The sequence below is a fragment of the Lissotriton vulgaris genome, chromosome 4_1 (genome assembly GCF_964263255.1).
Source record: "Lissotriton vulgaris chromosome 4_1, aLisVul1.2, whole genome shotgun sequence".
Lineage (NCBI taxonomy): Eukaryota > Metazoa > Chordata > Amphibia > Caudata > Salamandridae > Lissotriton > Lissotriton vulgaris.
The window spans coordinates 1,950,228,430-1,950,254,896 of record NC_141691.1 but is presented as its reverse complement, the minus strand read 5'-3'; the positions used below and the strand labels follow the sequence as shown (position 1 = coordinate 1,950,254,896).

Below are 26,467 nucleotides of genomic sequence, written 5' to 3'. Positions count from 1 at the left end.
GCTACTGGGAGAGACAGGTCCTCTTTGGCACACACTCTGACATTGCCAGGCGTTCTATTGTTAGGTGGTATCGTTATATAGACGATGTGTTCCTAGTCTGGAAGGGCACTCGTCTAGAAGCTGAACACTTTGTTGATTTAATCAATAGTAATGACTTCAACTTGAACTTTACTTCAACCATTAGCAGGGAACAAGTGCATTTCCTAGATATGACAGTTACACCAGGAGGAGCTAAACTCGAAACCAGGTTGTACCGGAAGGAAACGGCTGGAAATACAATTCTCCATGCCAGTAGCCATCACCCGGCTCATCTTATACGCAGCATTCCGTATGGCGAAATGCTGCGTATCAGACGGCTGAGCAGTACAGAAGCTCAATGCAATCTCGCTCAGCAAGCTAGCAGGGCCAGATTCATGGCTAGGGGGTACAAGGCCACGGTGGTTGATAGGGCCATAACCAAAGCCAATGCCCTGTCCCGTAACCAAGCCTTGCAGCCTAAAGTCCGCAGCACGCCTACCACCTCTAAGGATCAAACAGTCAGATTGATTTGGGCCTACAACAAGCAACATGGGGCACTGGGGAAAATAATCTCCAAACATTGGAATTTGGTGAAATGTGACCCAGTGATAGGGGACAAAATTTCAAACACCCCGTCTATCACATATAGGAGAGCATATTCTATGCAAAATGCCCTAGTTAAATCTAGCCCAGAAGTCCCTACTAGTAAGAATTGGTTAGGGAAGAGTAAGGGCTTCAGGAAGTGTTCATCCTGCAAGGCATGTCAACACGGATTGAACAAAACAGAGTATGCAATCCCCTTCACCTCCAATGTACGCAAGATTAAAAAACAACTAACTTGCAAGAGTGAGTATGTGGTGTATGTGCTGGAGTGTCCGTGTGCCCTGCGGTATGTTGGTAGTACCAAACTGCAGGTGCACAAGAGGATACTCCAGCACATCAGGGCCATCAATACAAGCTATCCAGCATACCCGGTGGCCCGCCACTTTAAAGAACACCACAATAGCGATAGTTCCCTGTTGCGCTACTATGCAATTGACTGTGTGGGTCCTCTTAAAAGAGGAGGTGATAGAGACGGAGCTCTAAGAAAATTGGAGACCAGATATATACTGGAAATGGACAGTCGAGCCCCAGGGGGGTTGAATTCCACAGAAGATTTTTACACGTGTCTATAACAAAAGTAAACCATCGTGTATACCTGTGTACCTCCCCCTTCCTGCAGTCTGGTGCCCTCCATATTGCAATCTTAGTGTACCTGTCTGTTTTCCTTCTAAGATGCATTTTCTTACCAGCATAAATCTAGAGGTGTAGATGGTTTCAGTGTGTAGTGCAGTCTAGGCTTAGGCTGCACGTGGATGTACTAAGAGCTGAATACTGTGACTTTATAAGATTGAGAGAACTAATAAGAAAGGTTATATAGAGAAAAAAAGCCTGAAAAAAACCCACAGATACACATAAAACTAAAAAACTTTCACATAAAAATACGTGCACAGTTTTTCGTTTCTCTCACCACTCACTTAGATACATCCATGGCAGGGTAAGGTCCAACTTGACATTATCAGTGCTAAGTGGAGGTTCGGGGGGTAGAGGCTGCGATGGTCTCCTTTCCTTGCTGTAGGTTAATATCTCCTCTCCTCCCAAACCATCCAGCTCTGCATAGACATACGAGCAAACAGTTTGTGCAATATAAATGGGATGTTGCGACCTTAGTGTTATGGCTTTAATGCATTTATGTAGTCATATCTTTCAATTTCACTTGAGGTCTCATCCCGTGTAAATAGTGCTTTGTTTATATATATATCTATTGTCAATATGCTTGTACAGTCATGGTTTTAACACATATATTTATATATTTATGACACGTTATTTATGGATTTATATTGTTATACATTTCTTTAAAATTCGTTGTTATACATGATTATGTACATGAAGTGTATTGTATATAGTGTATATATTGATTATTATATCAATCATCCGCACGACACAATTTGCACTTTGCACAATGGCGCATATTTTGCACTATCCATTCATTGGATTACCCAGTGACCCCTGTCTTGTATTGTTTATAACAATCAGTTAGCATTTGCACTTTAAACATTTTTGAGTGTACTTTTTGCATTATGTGCCTAATTCAGGGATTACCCCGTGATGTGTTTTGCTCACAACCTTTTGTCTCTGTCTATGATTCAGCGTGACATGTGACCATAACCTACCAATGAGATTGTATTTTCACTGAGCACTAGCACTTTAAAATTTGCCTCTTCCCCAGCGTGCGTCATGTGATCAAGGCCTCTGTGTAGGCCGAAACGTCATGCTGTGGTGTGCCGTTTCCTCGAGGAAATAAAAATTATTGCTCACTGCACCTGAGGTCTCCTCTCTTCTTCCTGCGCAGCGGTATCCAGGACTGGGCTCCGGGCGAGAGGTAGCAGGGATTGTTATATATATTACGGAAAACTCGTCCCAAATCCACAAGACTGCAAAAGTTCTGCACAGCTCTGGACAAACGAATAGAGGAACCCAGGAATGGTGCCAAACAAGTGTGATTTTATTTCAGCTCAATCTCGCTCAGCATGCCCGCCATTACGCGTTTCGACAGTATCCACTGTCTTGATCACATGATTATATATATATATATTCCTAAATGCGACAAACTTGAAATTAAATGAAATAAAAAGGGCATTTGTAAAGCGTATGGCTACCCGGAGGCCTCCCAGTGCTAGGCATGACCAGTGATCGGGTGGAGGAAAATTAGGGGAACAGAAGGGTTTTTAGTTGTTTATGGAAGGCAAGATGGCTGGGCTCTTTCCGAAGGTGGAGTGGCAGTGTGTTCCACAGCTTTCTGGCATTGAGAGAGAAACGTCTGCTATCGCTTCTGGACCTTGTAATTCTGGGAGTGTCAAGTAAGTGAAGTTCGTCTGAGCGAAGCTGCCTCCTTGCTTTATACGGGCGAATCATGGCTGTGATTAGGGGAGGGCCCATCCCCTGCGGGGATCTGTGGATGATGCAGAAGGTTTTGAAGCTAATTCGTTCTTTCACTGGCAGCCAGTGCAGGGAGCGAAGAGACTTGTATTGTGTGTGCTAAACCCTGAGTCATCTCAAGGTTTGTTAGTGAGTTCAGGTTGTGGGTTGTGAGAGTTTATGATCGGGCACGATTGAGAGCTCTTCAGCTGAGACTAAAGTGAGTGCTAGTTTCTCACACTGACTGTCAGTGGGTCATAAAGGTGTTCATGCTACTTGCTCATCGAATCCTTGCACACAGAGTGATAGACGTGTCGTTTATAATCGGCACTGTGTAGGAAAGCATGTGAGGGAGGTAAGCAGAGTTTAAATTGTGACACCATCAAAGAAAAGGAGTGATGTACTTTGATGAGAAGAGAGAATAAGTGTGTGAGAGAGGGGGGACATGGTCAAGTCGAAGTCCTCGAAAAAAGTACCTGCAGACAGAGCACGTGTGAAATGTGCAGATGGAGGATTTCAGACAGATTAGGAGAAAAAGGGCATACGAGTCTAACCAAGATAATATATAGGAACGTGGTATGACACTGAAAATGGTGACTCTCCAAAGGCCACTCTCCCCATATTTTGATTTTTTTTTCATTTTCACATCAAATTAATTGTTACTCATGTCACTAATAGTGCTTACAAGAATTGGCAAAGCAAATGTGTGTCTTGTTTTAGGCCACATGTTCATTGTTGTGAGATTGGCTACAGAAACTGAAAATTCATAAAAAGGCACCCAAATACTGGTCATGGAGCATCCTGTTTGACTCAAGGGATTTTAGTTAATGTATGTTAAGCCAATCTCTTCGTTCTATTGACCACAACTTTTGAAATAGTTTTTAGTTATCCGTCTGTTGCCATGCCCTTTTTCAAAGCTTCCCGGTCTCTGTTTTGTTTTCCCACTTTAAGTACTGTCTATATTCATATCTGAATGATGATGAAAGTAGTGTCCACAGTTGGGTAAGGGACAAAATGAACCAAAGTTTACTGGCGAGTCCTTCATAGGCTCCTGAGAGGGCTAATGGCAAAAAAAAACATCTTCTACCCCCGGGTATGATTATACTTTGAACACGGGTTCTGCATATCCTAAGTGAAGACAGCTGTAGCCATTCTCACCAGAATGGAAGTTCGTTTTTTATTGTCCCCACACTTCAGAGCACAGCTCTAATGTTGACAAAAAAGAAAAGTACATATATCACGTAATTGTGCTTTCATGATTGTCCAGTTCACTGTTCCAGTTCACTGGAGGAAAATAAAAGGATTGGTCAGCAAAACGTTCATAAACAGGACAGCACAGCTTTCTTAATCCAGACAAAGGACATTTACCTTGACAAGGAAACAAAATTGAACCTGAGTGCAGTAAAAAAAATTACTAGGCAAAATGTGTACCTAATCACAGAGAGCAAATTGCAGACTTGGATTGATGGGTAGACTTGCACAGTAGACGCGAGGTCTGAGCAAGAAGTGGTATGAGTAGGAGATTGTAAAAGTATTTCATACGAAGACCTGTGTGTGTGTGTGTGTGTGAAAACGTATTTGGATTTAGGCCAAAAACGAGTCCAGGCACTCAACAAAGTAGGTCTAAAGTTGCTCATAGTTATGTTCTTTGAAGCAGTTGTTGTCGTTAACGTTTTGGGACAAGTTTGTGGTTAGTAAAGCAGTTTAAAGTATGTGGCTAATATTCATCAAACTGAAAAGGCCATTATTTTACTTCAACTCTGTCCGAAGATCTTCTGGTGCTCATCTCCAGGTCTAAGAATCTCGTCGCCCTAAAGTCGCCTGATTTCGTTAGTCACTCTTAGATCTTGCTCATGCTCAGATCCCTCAATTGCATGCCTGCCATCAGGTGCTAAAGCTCCATTGCACCCCAGGTGACCCTCACGTCATCCTCTTGGATCTTTGCTTACATTTACAAACGCTTAATATCTCTGCCTCTGTCAGATCCTAAAACACTTTTTAAAGAGAAAATCGGGTCTTTGGGAAAAGCATGACTTAAACTAACAAGCCTCCATAATTTAAAGTCACTTTCTTTATTTAGACAATTTTTTTATTAATCTGATTTGCTGACCGCCTTCCAGTAGAGGATAGGGGTGACTTAATTGATGTTGTGAATGAAAGGATAGTGGCTTTCAACCAGATCTAAAGTGTGGCAATTTATGTTCCTGATGTTGTAGCATATAGGTACCTCCACAGGTTGTTGTTGGGCGTGCCTTTTGGGCAAATTTGTGGCATAAAACTAGACGCCCATCAGAAAGAAGTCTATTCTCAACTCTCTTCGGAATCCACTCTGATGCTGAGGTGCAGACAAGGGAAGAAGAGGCATATACCTTGAAGGCAGAGAGGCTAGGGAGAAGTTTTTATTTTTATTTTCCTTATCACATACAAACAGTAAGTACTAGTGGGTTCAGCATTGCGGCTGCCACGCCTAAAAGGCAATGATTGCATCCATGCTCCCAAGACAGGCAGAGATGGTTGAGCGTTAAAAATAATCAGCTTTTACCATCAATGGTAAAGGTCCATCAAATACAAGTCCTTGACTTACCTACTGCACTCTCACCTCTAGCTAGTCAGGTGGGGGAAATGTAATCCTGCCACTTGGCAGAGTGACAAAGCATCACAAAAGACCCATGGGTGTTAACTGTGGTGAAGAGTGATTGCCCTATGAGACTCTGCGTCTGTTTCCGCCTTAATTTCTTTGGTCTGGCTAGTTAGGTTATTTTTACATTGTTCTATTCCTTAGTTCATCTTCTCAAAATCCGTCCTCAATACGTTTACATCAATTTTGACTGTCAAATTTTTGCTCTGAAGCTTTTTTAGGCACAAATTGCCAGTAGCATCTCTTTTCAATATAGGTTACGATGACGATGGGATTTGGTCATCCATTGCTGTTTGTTGTGACGGTCACTTGTATCTTCCTGAGGCTTGTTGTGGACGAACACATATGTTCGAGGCATGTAGGGCTGCTGAATTCATATCTGTGCATAGATCGCCGCCTAGTGTTGCGTCCGGATGATTGCACATTGTTGTCCTGGAAGAGTCTTCGAAGTATCACGAGATAGGTGGCTCCTCCCCTGGACTACAGTGCGCATGGGCATCGACTCCATCCTCAGATTGTTTTTTTCCGCCATTGGGTTCGGATGTCTTTAATTCCCTCTTGTCGGAATCGATAGAAAAACTTTCTTGAGACCAAAAGGTCTTTAGCCTATACGTCGGTATTGTCTTGCGTTCGGCTTTACTTCTTCTAGCTCGGCTCCGAGTCGGTTTCTGTACTTCCGTGTGCTCTCAGCGCGGAAGGCCTAGTCGACGTTCCTGACTTATCGACCATCCATCATGGACCGAAGTCCATTCAAGAGATGTCCGGTCTGTAACTCGAAGTACCCCCACATCGACGTCCACCCGGTGTGCAACAAGTGTCTGTCGCCGGACCACGATGAGGCCAAGTGTATGGCCTGTTCACGCTTCAGGTCCAAGAAGAAACTCAAGCTTTGACGAGCTGCGCGCCTGGAGGCCCAGCAATCTGCTCCGGCGCCTACGGACATTTTCGATGCTGGGGATGTCGAGGAAGAATATATACTGGACGTTTCGGAATCAAACCCCGCGTCAGACGTCGAAGAAGACTACGACGCTGATGCTGAGGTGTTCGAAAGTGAAGAAGTCGTCGAGGAGGTAGGAGATGACGACGGTGCCCTCGGGGCCATGGAGGATAGCTCGGACGAGGAGCTTCCTCAAACTGACTCTGGGGCCGTGCCTATTTATAAGGCCCTGGTCGAGGGATCGCCTTCGGGCCTTACCCAAGACCTCGATATGGGTTCCACGGCCCCGCCTTCGGGCCTGGCCACGGACATTGTTACTGAGCCACTCCCTGGCAAAACGAAACCGAAAGTGAAACCTACGGTCTCGACGCCAGATACTGCGCAGGTGCAAGCATCGAAACCGAAAGTGCGCATCGCTTTGGTCTGATCGAAGACTTCGGAGGCTTCGGCGCCGAAGAAGCTGAAGATGGCTGTCGAGCCGAAAAAGTCTAGTCAAGGGCGTCGAGACGAAGTCTGCCGCGCCGAAGACTAAAGTGAAGGTGGTCGATACTGGCGCGTCGGCGCCGAGGACGGTCGACGCCGGCAAGGGCCTTGTCGACCCGAAGAAGGCTGTCGACGAACCGAAGAAAACTCTCGGTGACCCAAAAAAGCGACTCGATGACCCGAAGGTCCTCTCTGCCCCGCGTCCGCACGACAAGGCCAAGGCCGCTGCGCCTCGTGAGTCTACTACGAAGCGGCCTCGAAGGACTCGACTCCGAAAGTGGCATCAAAGGACTCTGCTGAACCGGCGCGTCCATCCGCCGCGTTCACCAAAAAGGTAACGGACTCCCTGCAACGCATCAGGGACGGCACCGCGGCGGTCGAACCGAAGGACCCTCCGCCTACGAAGTCTGTGGAGAAACCAGTTAAGGCGTCCACGCAGATCCTCCTTACGTTGCCGCCTAAGACGGCGCCGAAGGCTTTCGCACCTAAGGCAGTGGCCGGCGTGCCCGAAAAGGTCTCCTCGACGCCGAAGGCGTCGTCAGTGGTCCACGGCCCGCGACCTCGACGACCTTCGGGGATGAGCGTCAGGAACACTTCATCGACGCCGAAACGGGCAGGCTTTCCCTCCTGAAGAGGAAAATCACCCCAGAACCCCAACTGGAGTCTTACAAGATCCCTCTCAAAAAGAAGAAGGACTCTGCCTGCTCTCCGGTCTTAGTGGAAACCCTTTCACCACAGACTCATGATGTGTCGCCCACTTACTCCGATGTGGACGCTGGTGAGGGAGATGAAGAGGATGAATACAGTTACCCAGTCTATACAGACCCTGAGGATACAAATGATCCCTGGGCAGCTGGTGGTGACCCTGGGGATCCTCATTCAGGCCAAGACCCTCAACTCTTTTCTGCAAAGACTTCACCTACAGAAGACTCTGCTACTTTCAATGCCCTCATTGAACGGGCTGCTAACAATCACAATGTCCAGGTGCATGCTGACCCTGTGGATGTGGATTTCCTTTTTGACACTTTTTCAGTATCAGAAAAGACTGTCAAAACTCTGCCTATGCTCAAGTGTTTTAAAGCATGCTACTGAGATCTTTAAAGAACCTACCAGGGCGAGGGTGATTAACCCTAGAATTGACAAAAAATACAAGTCAGCGCCTACTGATCCTACCTACATTAAAAGACAGTTGCCCCTGGACTCCCTTGTCGTCTCGAATGCCCGGAAGAGGGCCAATTCTCAGACTACGGGTGACGCTCCTCCCCCAGACAAAGAATCCAAGGTCTTTGAGGCATCGGGGAAGAGGGTAGCAGCACAGTCAGCCAACATCTGGCGTATTTCTAACACACAAGCGCTTCTGGCGCGCTACGACAGGGCACTCTACGATACACTAGAGACCCTGTTGCAACACCTGCCTGATCAATTCAAGGAAGGGGCTGAGATGCTGATCCAGGAAGGGAAGCTAATCTCTTAACGCTTCCATTAAGTGCGCTCTGGACGCAGCTGATACCGCTGCCAGAGCTATAAACACCAGTGTTATGCTTCGGCGACATGGCTGGCTTAGAATATCTGGATTTAAGCCAGAGATCCAAACCACCATCCTGAACCAAACGGTTAACCCAGATCACCTGTTTGGCCCAGAGATTGACACCACCCTAGAAAAAATAAAGGACACTGACACTGCAAAATCCATGGGTGCCTTACAGTCCCAGCAGTTTCGGGGTGGGTCCTTTCGTCGCTGCAGCACTAGAGGCGTCTCCAGGGGCCAGCTCTCCCAGTCCACGCAATACTACAAGGGCAACACTCAGACTACTTACACCAACAAGAGTCGAGGTGGATATCATGGCAACAGCGCCAAGGGCAGAGGACGTGGAAACAACAGCTCCAGATCCTCTGCCACCAGCAAACAGTGACGCCTTGTCACTGCCCCCCGACCACACAACACCGGTCGGGGGGAGACTCCAGCAGTTCTTGCCCGTCTGGAAGTCCATCACCACGGACAGGTGGGTCAGAAAACTTATCCAATATGGTTATTGTCTGGAGTTAACATCCACTCCACCCAACATGCCCCCAAGACACCGTCCTATGTCGGACGAGCACTTGCACTTATTGCAGCAGGAGGTCACCGTCATGCTGCAAAAAAGAGCAATAGCGCTCGTGCCGGTGCAGGAAAGAGGCACAGGGGTCTACTCCCTGTACGTCTTTATACCAAAGAAGGACGGGTCCCTCAGGCCCATCCTGGACCTCAGGCCACTCAACTACTACATCCTGTAGGAGCACTTCCATATGCTAACCCTGCAGCAAGTGCTCCCGTTGCTCAGGCAGGGGGATTTTCTCACAACTTTAGACCTAAAGGATGCGTACTTTCACATTCCACTGCACCCTTCACACAGGAAATACCTCCGTTTCACCATACAAAACCAGCACTACCAGTTCAAGGTTTTGCCTTTCGGTGTCACCACAGCACCCAGAGTGTGCCTGGCGACAGTGGCGGCGCATCTCAGAAGACGGAACATCCATGTCTACCCTTATCTGGACGACTGGCTCATCCAAGCGAAGTCAGCCCAGCAGTGTGCCGCCCACATGTCCCACACCATTCACCTCCTGCACGATCTGGGATTCTCACTGAATTACCCAAAATCCCACCTCCAGCCCGCCCACGTACGGCAGTATCTGGGCGCAACCATAAACACCAATTCAGTGAGGGTCAACAGCATTCAATCGCTGATACAGAAATTCAGACCTCAACACTCGCTTCCAGCACGAGTGTTCCTGCAGTTGATAGGCATGATGGCCTCCTGCATTTCCATAGTCCCGCACGCGAGGCTACATATGCGTCCGCTTCAGGAATGCTTAGCACGTCAGTGGACTCAGGCTCACGGGCAGTTAAAAGACCTAGTGTTGGTGAGCGGTCGGGGATACAACTCTCTGCATTGGTGGAATCCACGAAACCTTTGCAAGGGCCGACCGTTCCAAGAGCACGTGCCACAGATCATCCTGACGACGGACGCCTCTCTCCAGGGATGGGGAGCTCATGTCCTCCACTACACGGTGCAGGGGCTATGGACGCAACAGCAACGGAAGATGCACATCAATGTTCTCGAACTGATGGCAATCTTCATGGCACTCAAAGCCTTCAAAGTACATCTGTGCAACAAGGTTGTGTTGATCCGGACGGACAACATGACGGCCATGTACTACATTCAAAAGCAGGGAGGAACACACTCTCCGCAGCTGTCTCACCTGCTCAGAGCATGTGGAAGTGGGCCATTCAGAGGAACATCTTCCTCATGGCGAAACACCTCCCGGGCAAAGACAATCAGATGGCGGACCTGCTCAGCAGGCACAGCCACCAAATGCACGAGTGGGAGATGCATCCATCAGTACTCCAACCGTACTTCCGAAGGTGGGGTCATCCAGAGATAGACCTGTTCGCCACAAGGGAGAACGCAAAATGCCAAAGCTTCGCTGCCAGGTTCCCACACCCACAATCGCAGGGCAATGCGATATGGATGAACTGGTCAGGCAAATTTGCGTACGCTTTTCCCCCAGCACCTCTGATACCGCTGGTGGCACGCAAGCTCAGGCAGCACTCGATGACTCTCATCCTAGTTGCTCCAACGTGGGCTCGCCAACTATGGTACACCACGTTTCTGGAACTGTCCGTGGTACCGCATCAAAGGCTACGTCTCACACCCAGCCTTCTGACGCAGAGCCATGGCGACATTCAGCATCCAGATCCGCAACAGCTCAACCTGGCGATCTGGCTCCTGAAGTCTTAGAGTTTGGCTACCTGCACTTGCCTCCTGACTGTATGGACATCATTCGGGAGGCAAGGAAGCCCACCACCAGAGCTTTTGCTATGCGGCAAAATGGGGGCGGTTTGTCATTTATTGTGCAGACCACAACATTAACCCGCTAGATGCGTCTATTCAGAATATCATTTGTTACCTTTTCCATCTGTACAAATGTAATCTGGCCTATGCTTCCATTCGCATACATCTGTCCGCAATGGCCGCTTATCTCCAGAACAGGCAGCACCTCTCCCTTTTCAGGGTGCCTGCCATTAGGGCCTTTTTGGAGGGACTCAAACTAGTCATTCCTCCGCGGACTCCACCAGCTCCGGAGTGGAACCTCAATGTGGTCCTCACCCGGCTGATGGGTCCTCCCTTTGAACCACTGCATTCCTGCGAGATTCAATTCTTGACATGGAAAGTGGCTTTCCTCGTAGCGATTACATCACTGCGACGAGTTAGTGAGCTCCAAGCACTAACTATCCAAGAGCCATTTATTCAAATTCATTCTAACAGGGTGGTGCTTCGCACTAACCCTAAATTCCTTCCTAAGGTAGTGTCTCAATTCCATATTAACCAAACAATTGAATTGCCTGTTTTCTTCCAAAATCCGGAGTCATTGGCGGAGCGGATGCTCCACACCCTTGACGTCAAAAGGGCCCTGATTTATTACATCGATAGGACCAAGGATTTTAGGAAGACTAAGCAACTCTTTGTCGCCTTTGCACCACACCACAAAGGTAACCCTATTCCCAAGGCTGGTATTGCTAGGTGGATCGTTAAATGTATCCAGATCTGCTATCTGAAAGCAAAACGTACTCTCACCATTCCACCAAGGGCCCACTCCACCAGAAAGTTGGGGGCCTCTATGGCATTCCTTGGAAACATTCCTTTGGAAGACATATGTAGAGCAGCCACATGGTCTACCACACACACATTTACAAAGCATTATTGTGTTGATGTGCACTCCAAACAGCAGGCAGCTGTAGGGCAGGCTGTTCTCAAAACAGGCGGCCGCCTTTAATGGAGGGACTGCTATTTATTCTATGCACAGATATGAATTCAGCAGCCCACATGCCTCGAACCGAATATGCTACTTACCAGTATGCATCTGTTCTTGGCATGTAGGGCTGCTGACATTCATATCGCCGCCCTCCTCCCCGGCGCCTGTAGCAGCTGCAGAATTCACATATACTTCTAGCATGGTCATCATTCACTGAGTTTCACTCCATCTTGGCCACAATGGCTAAAAGCAATCTGAGGATGGAGTCGATGCCCATGCGCACTGTAGTCCAGGGGAGGAGCCACCTATCTCGTGATACTTCGAAGACTCTTCCAGGACAACAATGTGCAATCATCCGGACCCAACACTAGGCGGCGCTCTATGCACAGATATTCATATCTGATATTCACTATGGTACACCACGTTTCTGGAACTGTCCGTGGTACCGCATCAAAGGCTACGTCTCACACCCAGCCTTCTGACGCAGAGCCATGGCGACATTCAGCCATGTGCATATCTGTGCATAGAGCGCCGCCTAGTGTTGGGTCCGGATGATTGCACATTGTTGTCCTGGAAGAGTCTTCGAAGTATCACGAGATAGGTGGCTCCTCCCCTGGACTACAGTGCGCATGGGCATCGACTCCATCCTCAGATTGCTTTTAGCCATTGTGGCCAAGATGGAGTGAAACTCAGTGAAATGATGACCATGCTAGAAGTATATGTGAATTCTGCAGCTGCTACAGGCGCCGGGGAGGAGGGCGGCGATATGAATGTCAGCAGCCCTACATGCCAAGAACAGATGCATACTGGTAAGTAGCATATTCGATTCAGTTGAAATTGCTGTGCCAAGCTTGTGTTTGTTTTTTTCACGGCTCCTGGTGCTCCTGTCATAGGGCCGGGCAGGTGTGTTTTTTCCCCCAAGCACTTACTCCCAATGTGCTGGAAAACCTTGAGAGGGTGGGAGGGCTTGAAAGCTCCTGGTCCCTCTGTCACTTTCCCCATCTCCACGCAGTTAGTTGTAGCAGGAACGGGGAGGCTTCAAAAGAGTGAGAGAAAAAGGAGGAGGAGGCGCACGTAGACAGCAAGCAATCAGATAGTGAGAAGAGAGAGGGGAGAGAGTGAGAAGAGAGAGGGGAGAGAAGGACAGAGGATGGATGAGAGAAGGGCAGAGAATGGATGCATGGAAAGTTAAAACTAGTGCAAGGAGACAAAGGGAGTGGGGCTTTTTTTTGTTTTTGCCAGTTGTCCCTCCAGTTGTTGCTGGGTCCTGCTTTATATTCAGTTTGACTGCTCTATTTGTGGTAGCCTCACAGTTGAGATTGTCAGTATGATGATCATTGCCACCTACCTGCAGAAACCTGGTGCCTGAAGTAGTACCTGAAGTGTTCCATCAGACTGTAGTGCGGTCTGCCCATTTCCCATCACTTCCATCCATAATGAACAGTGTGTAGAATACTCAGGACTTTTTGCTCCTGATCAATTATAAGTGGCTTTCCACTTTATATATCACTCCTCAGCACGCCAGGAGTTTTTATTCCTCACCCCTGTGAGGCCAGGCTCCGACATCTCAGCAGCTCTAGGGGCTTGCATTCCACTCTTCAGCTGCATGTGTGTATCTGTTACTCTGGCCATTTGCATTGGGTAATACAGTCTCAATTATTTTGCCAGCCACAAAGCAGGGGTCTAGTGGGCCACACCTGTAGGCTGCACACCAAGATGGGTGTAGGCAAGTGCTCCGCCATCCTATTACTACTATTAACAGGGATTCACCTTTTCAGTTCTCACTGCAAATTCACCCTAATACTTTTGTCCTGCCCTGGTCTTTAGTTGATAGATCCTCGCAGAGCATAAAATCTCCCCATCAGATAAAAGCATGTGTGCTCACTAGATACATCCTGCTCCAACATGAGAGCCTCCTTCAAAACTAAAGCAAGTAAATCAAGTGGGTGCAGAAACCCCTTAAGTTGGGAAGAGAGATCTTTGTTATCTACTTCATCATAGATGGAAATAAGGAGTTTTGTAATATGCCTTTTAAGTCTTCCATTTGCTTAAAATTTCAGATGTTGCTTATCTTTTTTTGTTCTCTAAATTGCTCACAATAGATTAGGGTTTGTCTTAATTTCTTTTGTTCATGGAAATCCCTTTTCTTCGTGCTTGAGGCGATACGGAAAGTTTAATTCCATAACACGTTTAACATGTTATATATCCTTTTGTTTGTTTCAAAGCAGAAAGAATCATCTTTTCTTGATTTCGCATTGTTGCAGGTGGAGTTGGAGGTCACATTGCCAGGAGAAGGGAAAGACAGGATTTTTAAGGTTGCTATAAAGTGGATGGCCTGTGTGAGTCTGCAGGCTTTACACGATGCTCTCTCTGGGCGGTTGCCTAGTGTCCCTTTTGAAACAATCCAGGCATTAGACGTAGTGATGAGACATTTACCCTCTATGAGGTAAGAAACTGACTGGCAAAGCAATTAAAGCAAAGGTAAAATTTTTATGTTCTGTTGGGGAAAATGGGTGCATATCTGTTTTCATTGTTATTATTATTTCATTGAGGTGAACTTGTTTGTATAGATTTCTTAACTTTCCAGCTCTTACAATAGCTTCAGACTAGTCCAGGATACGGTCTTTGATAGTTTGACTCTATACAAAGAGAAAACCTGGCCTTACCACTGCTAGCAATGGCACAAATTAGCAGGATTGTTCTGAAAAAAGTGTTTTAAGTAGAAACAAAATAACATTAAAGTCAAGACAACAATTCGTAAAATATCTGTCTAAGTCAGTAAATAGAAGCATGTCATGTTGTGCAGTTCCTACTAATTCAGTAAGACACTGGAAACCAGGGACTGTATGAAAGATGGAAGCACTCCATAGACAGTCTGGATACTACTAACAAACCCAGACCCAATCGTTTAAAAAAATAAAAATAAAGCATTTACTACTCCACCAGTATTTGAAGCATTAAATATGCAGTGCATAAGTTCTCCGAAGTGTTGTGGGAGGTTAGTCCATAGAAGCCTTTGAATTTTATGTATAAACGTTGTTTATTGTGCTGCAAATTCAGTACATCATACCAATATGCTTCACAGACTGGTGTGGCGTCAACATTCAGCCCAACCAGCATCAATACAGCTTTTAGGAATAGGTCAAAACAGGGAAAAGGGAGAGAAGAGTGCTTGGACATATGCGTGTTGCGGACCCTGTCCTGAAGCCCAAGTGTTAATAGAGTGTCTTCAAAGCACCATCGGTGGTGACACGGAATAGTGGGGTACCACATCAAGGTAACAGCTCCTGCAATCGGGTCTGCGTCGAAATAGCTTAGCAGTGTCCAAACAAGGTAAAAAGAACCATAACCAAAACAAAATGTCCCCGTCCCCTCCACCCCCCAAGCCTACCCACCCCCTACCCCAGTTCCAGGTCCATTTTCCTAACTCGTAACAGTGGTCTCTCAGGCCTCAGTATTTATGGCAGCCGGCTGAGACAGCCGCAACAGGCGTAGGTATCGGGGGCAGGTCACTTCTCTAAATTCAGAAGCCAGAAGCGTCAAGAAGGGTTGCCATAATTCTGGATATTTGTCGCCCTCCCCTTTAGCAATCAGTGACAGTTTCTCCATCCCCAGGACGTACCAGAGACTGTGCAGCCAGCCCTGAAAAGTGGGGACATGTGTAGTGCGCCAGTAAGTGAGAATATTTTGTGTCGCCGATCCCAAGGCTATAGCTATCAACCTTCCTCTGTGGGAGCGCAGGGGGTAAGTGATGGGATTGGGAGAGCCCAGCAGCACATATGCGGGGAACCTCGGGATGGTGGTGTCTAAGTGTAGATCTATTTCATCTAGCACCTGATTCCAATAAGCCTGCAGGTGAGAACAGCCCCACAACAAGTGTACCAGTGTACCCTTCTCCCCGCAGCCCTGCCAGCAGAGCGCGTCTCGTGTGTGGTCCATCTCGTGAAGTTTTTCAGGGGTGTAATACCAGTATGTGGCCAGTTTGGTGAGAGTGTCCGTTAATCCCATGTGGTGCGCAGAATGACGGGCCCTATAACAAATGCCTTCCCACTCTTTATTACTCAGCGTGCGCCCCAAGTCCCTTTCCCACCTTGCCCTTCCTGCATTGTGAATATGTGCGTATCTGCCCAGGAGCATGCGGTAAAGATCCGATATCAAGCCGCGGTCATTTTTCCTAGAAAGCAGCCAGTATTCGTAGTCGCTGAGTCTGCGGTCAGCCCCCGCTCTAACGGTGGGATGGAGCACCCAGTGTCGCACCTGGAGGTAGCGAAGACGTTCCTCCTCCGGCAGACCAAATTCCCGGCGGAAGGCATCAAAGGGGATTGCTCCCTCCTCGGCATAGATGTGGGACAACACTTTACAACCCGCAGGGCCCCATTTTGCAGAAGCCACCACGTCCATGCCGGGACCAAAGTCAGGGTTGGACACTAGAGGTGTCAGCGGGGATGGGAACGACGTTAGTTCATGCGGTATGCTCACTTGATCCCACACCTCCAGGGGCGTCCTCGTAATGAAGGAAGCATAGAGATTCGGGGGTCGATGGCGCCGCCGCAGGAAAGGTACCTCCTGCAGAGTGCGACCCGCCACTGCCTGGTCTTGGAAGAGCCAGTGCTTCTCCGATTCCCATTTGCTCCACTCCACAAGCGTTCGTAACTGTGCTGCTTGGAAGTATAGGAGCAGGTCCGGGAGGCCCAATCCTCCTTGTTCAGGAGGCAGCATTGCCAAGAGTAGTTTCATACGCGGGCGCCGCCCATTCCGTATGAAGTTGGCCAGTTCAGCTTGGGTCTGACGAATCCATCCCTCCGGCGGCCGCATAGGGACAGCTCTGAATAAATACAATATTTGCGGCAGAATCGTCATCTTTATCGCTGCCACCTTGCCAAGCCACTACATTGGAAGGTGTTTCCACCTGACCAACTCCGACCGTATCGTGTGTCTTAGTTTCGCATAGTTCAGGCGAACCGTGCCCTGCAGAGTAGGTGCCAGTTGTACACCCAAATATGGGACAGCCTCTGATGCTCATGGGAAGGGGAAGAGGCTCTGTAAGAATGTCTTCGTGGACGCCTCCAAGGAGAGGTCAAGCGGCACGGATTTGCTGAGGTTAACCTTAAAACCAGCCACCTCCGCGAAGGTGTCAAGTACCGCCACACAGGCCGGGAGGGACTCACGAGGGGAGGAGAGGGACAACAGGACATCGTCCGCGTATAGGCTGATGGTATGCATAAAGGCCCCCATCTTGATGCCGCGAATCTCCGGGGTAAGTCGCATCACTTGTGCCAGGGGTTCCATATATAAGGTAAATAATAAGGGGGAGAGGGGACATCCCTGCCGCGTTCTATAGGGAAGGGGGGTGACGAGTACCCATTGACCCGTACTGTCGCTGAGGGCCTTAAATAACAGTTGAGCACCCAGGCGCGGAAACGGTCACCCAATCCGGCCCGTATCAGAACCCGCTCCAGGTACGGCCAGTGGACGCAGTCAAAGGCCTTCTCCGCGTCGATGGACAGTAGCATATATTCACCCTCCGTACGCGTGGCCTTTTCTATAAGGTGTAGTGCCCTTTTGGTGTTGTCGATGGTGTGGCGTTCCGAGATAAACCCTGTCTGGTCTGGGTCGATCAGTCTCCGCATCAGCGGGCCGAGTCTTGTGGCGAGGATACTCGTATAGAGCTTCAAGTCAATATTGAGAAGCGAGATGGGCCGATATGCTGCGCAGCTCGTTTTGTCTTTCCCCGGTTTAGGGATCACGGAAATGGTGGCATCTAGCAAGTCCTCCGTGATCGATCCCGGTTCCGAGAGATGATTGAATAGAGTGGTAAGCAGCGGCACCACCTGCATGCAGAATTTTTTTTAAAAGAGGGCCGTGAAGCCGTCCGGCCCTGGGGCTTTCCCCAGCTGGAGATGGCCGATATTACCTCCTCGGGTCGTATGTCGCCGTCCAGGGCCGTCGCCTGATCTGTGGTAAGAGCCGGTAGTTGGGCAGAGTCCAGAAAGGCATCGCCCGCTGCCAGATCCAGCGTTTCCCCTGAGTACAATGAGGTGTAGAAAGCGCTGAAGGCGGTCGCGATTTCCCTGTCCTCTGTGGCCAGGCTACCTCCGGCCGTTCTGATTTCCTGCACTGCCTGACGCTGACGCTTCTCCCTGAGTGCCCGTCCCAAAAGGCGCCCGCACCTATCCCCCCGTGTAGTACATGTGGCGCACCCTCAGTGCCGCGAATACCGCCCTGTCTTGGTCTAACGCACTCAATTGTTTCCGAGCCAGGGTCAGCTGCCTCCATATCCGTGGTGCGCAAGTCCTTTGGTGCATGCCCTCAAGTTCCCTAACTTTCTGCGTTAGTTCATTCCTTTTCTCCGCTCGCGCTTTCTCTGCCGCAGCTAAGGCTATGAATTCCCCCCTGAGGACTGCCTTTAAGGCCGCCCAGTGTGTGGTCGCCGTGTTGTTGTGTAGCAGGTAATCGTGGATCGCGCCTATTATTTTCTCCGGGACCTCTTTGCGGTGCAGCAGTGTGTCCCGCAGACGCCAGCACCGGGGAGGTCGCTGCGCCGGAGGGAAGAGGAAAGTCGCCAACAGGGGAGCATGGTCAGAAAGGGATGCCACTCCTATCTCTACCGTGGAGGTCAGGGCATGTAAGGAGGTAGAGGCCAAGAAGTAGTCCAGCCTGGCGTAAGTGCGGTGTGCACTAGAAAAGTATGAGTAAGCCCTGGCGCCAGGATGAAAACTGCGCCAAAGATCTACCATGCCCAGCTCTCTGTCGTGCCAACTCTCCCTCAGATAAGGACCCAGCCTGCGTAGAGCGCTGCGCTGACCTATCCAGGGCGGTGTCGAACACTAGGTTAAGGCCGAACAGACCGTGAAATCTGATCCCCCCCCAGTGAGAAGTGGTATGATAAGAGTCTCCCCTTGATTTCTGCTCCCTGTCTCAGAACCCGCCCCCGGAACCTTCTCGCTACCAGTATAGCAAACCAAGCTTTCTTGTTTGGTGCGGACGAAAAAAACTGGTGTGGAAAGGTGTGTGCTTTCATGCGTATGCAATCTTTCTGCAATAAGTGCGTCTCTTGGAGGAGACAGATGTCTGCTTGTGAGTGCTCGAGGCACGACAGTACTGCCTTGCGTTTGATAGGGTTGTTGAGACCTCGCACGTTCAGCGAGAGGATGCGCACTTCAGTAGAAGCCATAAATCATCATCCCTACCTCCCTTCCCTGATCACCCACGCTGACCTTCGGTGCATACAATCCCCCCCGACCGGGCTCCGGGACCGTGCCGAGTCGCGCCCAGCTATGGCTTGTCCCCTGCAACCTGGAATGCCCACCTGCCTGTCATTGCGGAACCCCCTGGACCTGGAACCCCTCCCTCGCCAACCCACAACCAGAACTACCCTTACCCTACCCCCATCCCTCCCCTCCTCCCCCCTCCACCCCTAAATTGAAAACCATAAAACATAGAGCCTCAAAAGTACGATACTGTCCCTCAACTTTCACAGATGAGTGGAAAAAGCAGGGGAATGTGTCCGTCTCCATCGAGATCCCTCCCGCCGCCGACCGCCGAGGCAATCTATGTCTAGCCCGAGGGGTCCCGGGCCCCCGGCTCCCGTCCATCAGCCGTTATCCGTTGCTGCCAGCTCCACTGCCGCCGTCTCGACTGCCGCTCTCTGACCCTTTTGGATCTCCTCTTGGGGTGGGCGACGCGGCCTGCGTCGCCGTTTCTGCTGCCGCCATCGGTTAGAAGAGCCATTCTCTGGGGCGTTCCCAGATTGCGAGCCTCCTTCCGACTCGGGTTCTTCAATGCCCAATAACCGGCAAGCATCAGTGAGGGACCGCAGCTGGTGTACTTTATTGTCCCATTTAAACACTAGGCGGAACGGGTGTCCCCAACTGTATGTGATACCAAGGCGCCTCAGTTCAGCAGTGACCGGCCTGAACGACCTGCGTTTTTCCAGTGTGATGGCGGCTAGGTCTTGAAAGAGCGTTGGTGAGTGGTCGCCATATGTGATGGGGCCTAGCTGTCGCGCTTTAAGGATCTCCTCTTTGGTGCGAAAGTCCTGGACGCACACCAAGATATCTGCTGGCAGGGCACCAGAGGCCCTGGGCGGACCCGTCCGGTGTGCCCTGTCTAGGATTATAACGGAGTCCGCCGGTCGGCCCAGAATGTGGTTGAAGAGGCCTTGTGTGAACTGGAAGAGGTCCGCTGTGTCCGGGGTAAGCTTCACTCCTCGGATTCGGATGTTATGCCTTCGAGAACGATTCTCTAAGTCCTCAACATGCGATTGTAAGTCAACTTGTTGGTCGTGAATGCGGATGATTTCTTTCTGGAGTGCTTCCATCTCGACATCCCGGCTGTCGCTCTTCGTCTCGAGGTCCGCTACCCGCTCCCCAATGGCGTCCGTGTCCCGCCGCAGCTCCCGAATCTCTCCATTCAGTTCAGTCTTAAGGAGTTTGAGATCCTCCCTTAGGCCGCTAAACAGAGACTCCAAGAAGGGCCTGGTGACAGGCTCATCTGTGCTTTGGGAGTTTTTGCCCGGCGAGCTGGCTACCGGTTTAGTGGGCACCGCCTGGGCTCCAGCACTTTAAAGGTCGGTTTTCTTCCCCATGATGGCAGTAGTGAGCAAGTCCTTAATGGTCCTGTCTTTGCGCACCCTACCAGCAGCCATACCCCCCGGGTCTGTCAGCAGAACAAGGCGGGGCAGGGCAGACCGGGCCGACAGTATGCCGCGGCTCCAATAGCTAGGCCCTTTACAGTAGAAGTGTAGAGACCAGTCCCAGCAGACCTCCGCAGGGTCCCCCTGTACCACGTGCTCTTGCCTCCAGGGGTCCCCCCACTCGGCCGAAGGTCGCACAGGTTTTCACCCCTTCTCAGAGATGGCGGTCAATGTCTAGCTTTAGGCAATATGGCAGGGCGCAGGACTGAGCCAAGTCACAAAATGGCGGCCCACGGCTCGCCAAACCCGGGAGGCCACGAGGCAGCCGTCCACTACCCGGGCTAAGGACAGTACAGTGCGCGTTGGGGGCCCCCAAGGTAACCGCTCCGTCGTGGGGTCTCCACGTTGCCTCCGCTGACCTGCTGCCACCCGCTGCGCACACGGGGGGCCCTCCCACACACCTTCAGCTCCCGGAGTTCGCGTGGGTACAAGGCTCCGCACCCAGCTCTTGCGCGCTAAGTGGTAGGAGCGAGGCTGCAGGGGTGATGCGTTGCCCCAAATAGGGGGAGGTATAGGGGGTATGCCCAGCGAGGGCGCCCCACAGTCATGCCACCGGTCCCACAAGAGGGCGGCCCATAGAGACAGGCAATGACGGCCGGGATCGGGGAGGGCTTCAGGAGCGATGCACCGCGTGGGGTTTGCCGGCGCTGCTACTAGCTCCCCCCGGCTGTCCCCAAACTACAGTCTTTAACTGGCGTGACGCAGGGGGGGTTGTCCGGGCACCCCTCTCACCTCACCTCTGGTCTCTTGCCGATCGCAAGTGCCGTTGTGCCTCTCCCGGCCGCCGCTCACCAGCAGCTCCGTCCGCGGCCCAGGAGGTCCGGCCGTGTCGCCAAGAGAAGACAGCAGGTCCGCAGAAGCCCCCTCCGAGGAGCCTCGCGCACAGCCGCGCGGGTCGGACCTGCCACTGCCCGCCGGGGATGCGTTAGCGTCGGCCACCTGGCTCCACCCCTCGCGGCCTCGTTGTCGCTGTCCCGGCCTCCACAGGCCCCAACGAGCCGCGTCCAGCCCGCTCGGAGTTGGCAGGATCTGGGCACCGCCGATCCGCTGTGCTGCCCCTCAGGGACACTGCTGCACTGGTGTCGGGTCCGGGCACTCCGGGGAGCCACCCGGGGCCAGAAGGGATGCGATAGTAGCGGTAAAACAGCGGCCAACGGCGGGAGCTCGACGAGACACGTCTGCTCACACCGCCATCTTGGCCACGCCCCCCAGCCTTTGAATTTTAGAAGAAAACCTTGCAACTTGCAGAACAAACAATTCTTCTGCAGATGTTAAAGAAAATTCCTTCTGAAACAATAAGGTTTTCAGTCTGCTCAGACTATCGAAGTTCACATTAAAATAGGAATTAAAGGCCAAACCTTCACCCTTGTAAGTGTACGAGGTGGTGGAAAAGGCACATTTTTATGACAGGTCATGACCCTGTAAGCAGTCCCCACATAGGGTACCACAGGTTATCCAGTATTGGGGTATCTTTCATAGATTCACATGCCTGACTCATTCCCCGTCGCCGAGGTGGGAGTCCCACGGTAAATAAAAAAGCAGTGCCAAAAGTAAATGATAGTAGTAGGCCCTAAAGAAAAAAGCCTGCGGCCTAGATCCAAGTAGCCTATCTACATCATTATGCTAAAAAGACCAGAGTCTTGGTCCCAACTAATCAGCTATCAGCACCCTCTAGAACACTCTCTGCAGAGCCAGTTCTCCACAGATTTTCACCGCACATCGTGTGAAAGGGAGTCTACCTGAGTGACAACTCAGTTTATCCTTCAAGATGTCTGACAAGAAGGCCTTGTTCAAACCTTGTAGAACCTGTGACAAAAAGAGTTCATGTTGATGATCAATTAAGGACTGCATTTACTACCTCTACCCTAAACATGAGGCAAAAGATTGTAAGACTTTCCGAACCTTCCCTTCTAAAATCCTAAGGGATAGGGAGGCAAGAGTCCTGTTGTGGCTTAAATCTTCTTTAGCTGAAGATGATGATAGAGCCTCCACTTCCAGCAAGGGAGCTAGATCTCAGGACAGTTTGTCAAGTGAGGGGAGAAAACATCATAAATCCTCCCACTCTACTTCTGGTCCTTCTCAGAGATCTCCCTCTATTTCATCTGGGCCTATACAGTCTCCACAGGCTACAGCTCTCAAGTACTCTAAAAGTTAATCTTCCAAAACTGTGAGTAAAAGCTGTTCTATTTCCTCAGCTTTACCTATATTGTCGATGATTTCTGTCATGTCTTCAGCTCCTTCGTCGACGGCAACTATATCTACTACTTCTATAACTCCTCCTATTCTTTCGGCGAGGATTTCTATTGTGACTGTCGTCGAAGACTCGTCGACGAAGGCCTTATCGACAGTCATTAAAACACTCATCGACGAAAGTACCGTCGACAAAGCTTCCACCGTCGGCGAAACTTTCGTCGACTAGGACACAGGTTTCTACTATGCTGCATAAGAGTGCCCCGTCGACGAAGAAACCAAGCCCATCGACAACTATCCCGTTGAGTCCGTCGACGATGGTCCCGTCGACGTCGAGCCCGTCGACGACTGTCCCGTCGATAAGTCGACGATGGTCCCGTCGACAATGGTCCCGTCTATGTCGAGGGCGTCAATGACGTCGAGACCGTCGACGATGATCCCACCAACAGCGATTAAAATGAAGAGTCCATCGACGGTAACTCAATTTGCAATGATCCCGTCGACAACAGTACCAGTTACAGTGATGGAATCTGCTCCAACTAAGGTTTTAGCGGCAGTAACTTTTTCAACGCCTATTTCATCAAAAAGTTTTCAGCTTAAATCGTACCAAAGACATGCCTGTTCATATGTCTCTCCTCTTACTCCATCTCACCACCTTGAGACATATGCCCAAGAGGAGGATGATGACTATGGCAACGATGATGAGCAGCTTTTGGGGTAGCTAGTCATCCTTCTGAACTGAATATTAAATGTCAAGATGAAGAGGAAGATGAGGATAACTACAATGAGCACTACTACCAAGAGGACATTGTTGTTCCTCATCACACGGAATACTAGAGGCATTCTGGGCTTTCGGATTCCAGCCATCTGCCTTCTAACCTTACCCAGGACTTGCAAGCCATGCCATCTGCCTTCTAACCTTATCCAGGACTTGCAAGCCATGTTAGCTGATTATAGGCAGCGCTTTCCCCCGCAGCAGGTCATTCCACCACCTCAGCCTGTGGTGGTTCCAGATCCTGTTCCTCCACCCGAGGTTCTGACGCCAATGTTTCCAGTTACAGAACCTTCTCAAGAGCACCAGCCTCCTCAGCCTCCTTGAACTCCAGACACTTTTTCAGATGAGGAAGTGGAAGAGGTGACCTGCCAGAAAATCCCCACTTGGACCCATGGGATTCTTAATTTGAATTTGTTTATTCTTTTTTTATAATAAAACCTTTTCTTCTTTTCTTGACAGAAAAGAAGCAGGTTCTTGTAGAGGCAGTGCTAGCAATCACACACTATCTTTCACGGTACATGACATCAGTAAAAGTGATGACAAAGATCCTGTTTTGACAAATCGCGATCTGAAAAATATCTCCATCACGGATCATTATCCTTTTCCCCTAGCCAAAGACATTCTGGAATCTTTCAAAGGGTTACAAACATTAACCAAACTTGACCTACAACCAGTGCAGCTGGACATACCCTGGATCTTAGTTTGACCAACACTCTCTTGATCAAAGTACTCCTGCTTGTTAATCTTTTTTTAAAATTATTTTATTTATGGCATTTCAAGTACAGCAATACAAACCGGCAAAAAACATTGTCTTACAGTCTATTCGGAAGCTACATGGGCAGGCACATCAGATCAATGCAAGAATACAACATAATTCCGTATGTTATGCTCAGCGATAACCTTTCACTTGCAATATCCACATTAGTCCTTAACCAATCATATCTATATGCAATGTTAAAAAAAAATATACGGTGTCTGTTCAGAAACCTCACGTCCCGCTGCCCCCAGCCAGCTACACAGCATTCTACCCATAACGCAAGAGTAACCCCCCCATAGTTAGTGTGGGACCATTACCGACTGCCGGGGTGACAAAAGGGAGTTTTGACCTATGCAGTCCCGTAATGTATGCATCAGTGTATCCTGTGTACCTCATGCAGTGCCCTCTGGTGATCCCCGTCCCATGACCCATGGGATTTTTATATTATCCCTATGCCTTCACCACCAACTCCACAACCATCGGACTCACCACCAGAAGATCTAGGTGAATTTCATAACCTCATGCAGCGAGCTGCAACTAGACTTCAACTTCCAGTAACTGTGGAACAAACTGAATGTTTCCAACACGATTTTAAAGAGGAGACTAGGAAAATTACCAGAGCCATTCCGATCATAGATTATATATGGAACGAGGGCATCAAGATTATGAAAAACACTGCATCCGTGCCTGCTGTGCTTCCACGGGTAGATAAAAAAATATTGTGCTCCGGCCAACAGTCCGTCCTGCCTTATCGGACACCCTAGGCCGGGTTCTGTCATTTCACAGGCCGCCCAACAAAGGTCCAAAAATCCAGCAACGCCCATCAGTACACCGCCGGACAAAGAGGGACGTCGTCTTGGTCTCCTAGGTAAAACGTTTTTAACCATTGCTGCAGCTTCCATCAGGGCAGCAATCTTATTAGCGATCATAGGGCGTTATGATCGCCAAATGTGGTCGGATATGGCTGGTCTGATTGACCTCGTCAAGAAACAGGAAGCGTGGAAAATGTTACTGGAGGGAGAGCGCGCAGCAGCAGAGACTATTGATTGCGCTCTGGACATTATCAGTACAAATTTCAGGCAATTAGCTGGGGCTGCAATTTTCAGGCGCCAGGGTTGGTTAAAAGCTACCACCTTCCGACCAGAAGTCTAAACAAAAATATTAGACATGGCCTATGATGGCAAATCTTTGTTTGGCAAACATATTGACAAAGCCCTCGAAGCAATCAATACTGACACTGATACGGCAAGATCTTTAGGTTCCCTACAATACAAGTGTGGAACATTTAGAGGCGCTAGGGGGCGTGGCTATTCCTCTAGAGGAGGTTACAATACACAACAAAACAGCCAATATCAGCCTCCGTATCAGCAAAATTACCAATCATCATACCGCCAATCCAATACGGCTGCTTTCTCTCGCCAAGAAGGCTGAAAACGTTCCAACAATCAAGGGCGAGACTCTAACAGAAAACAGTGAGTTCAGCCGGGCGCCAATTTTATTTCCTCCCCTCTCCGTGGGCGTGAAAATTTCATCTCATCTGGACCAGTGGCAAGAAATTACCTCCGACCAATGAGTGTTAGACCTAGTGAAAAATGGATACACCCTAGAATTTGTCAACAAGCCACCAACCACTCCGCCCAGGGGACCCCCTCCCCCTAGTCTTCACTTATTGTTCAAAGAAGCTTATACAATGCTCCTCAAGAATGCTATAGAAAAGGTCCTAGTACATCAGAAACGGACAGGTTTCTACTCCCGTTTTTTCCTAATCAAAAAGAAATCAGGGGAATGGCGAACTATCCTGGACCTTCGCAATCTCAACAGATTCCTCAAAAAACAATGGTTTCACATGGTCACCCGGTCAGAGATTCTAAGCTGCCTGAACGAGGGAGATTTTATGGCTTCTTTAGACATGGAAGACGCTTACTTCCAATCCCAATCCATCCAAAACACCGCAAGTATCTCCGCTTCACTGTGGCTGGTGCCCATTATCAGTTCAAGCTGCTCCCGTTTGGACTAAAATCGGCTTCAAGGATCTTCACAAAGTGCCTGGCCCCGGTAGCGACAGTGTTGCATTCTTGGGGAATGCAGGTCTTCCTGTACTTGGACGATTGGTTAATCAAAGGTACTTCGGAACACACTGTAGACTGCCATTTCAACATGTCGCAATCTCTTTGCCTCTCTGGGGTGAACAGAAGCAATCCCAGTTACATCTGAAGCAA

The 26,467-nt window shown here is 49.5% G+C and overlaps 1 protein-coding gene across 4 annotated transcripts in view; it reads left to right on the top strand.

Annotated features, from left to right (window-relative positions):
• The window catches only part of AGO2 (argonaute RISC catalytic component 2), a 517,461-nt gene that overhangs the window by 85,964 nt on the left and 405,030 nt on the right, over positions 1 to 26,467 (top strand). For 2 of the 4 annotated variants that reach the window (XM_086966263.1, XM_086966266.1), the window contains exon 4: positions 14,096 to 14,277. In XM_086966263.1, the coding sequence (XP_086822389.1) occupies positions 14,096 to 14,277 (182 nt within the window). Of the gene's footprint in view, positions 1 to 14,092; positions 14,278 to 26,467 lie in introns of all 4 variants that reach the window. The other 2 variants (XM_086966265.1, XM_086966262.1) reach the window with 1 other exon arrangement.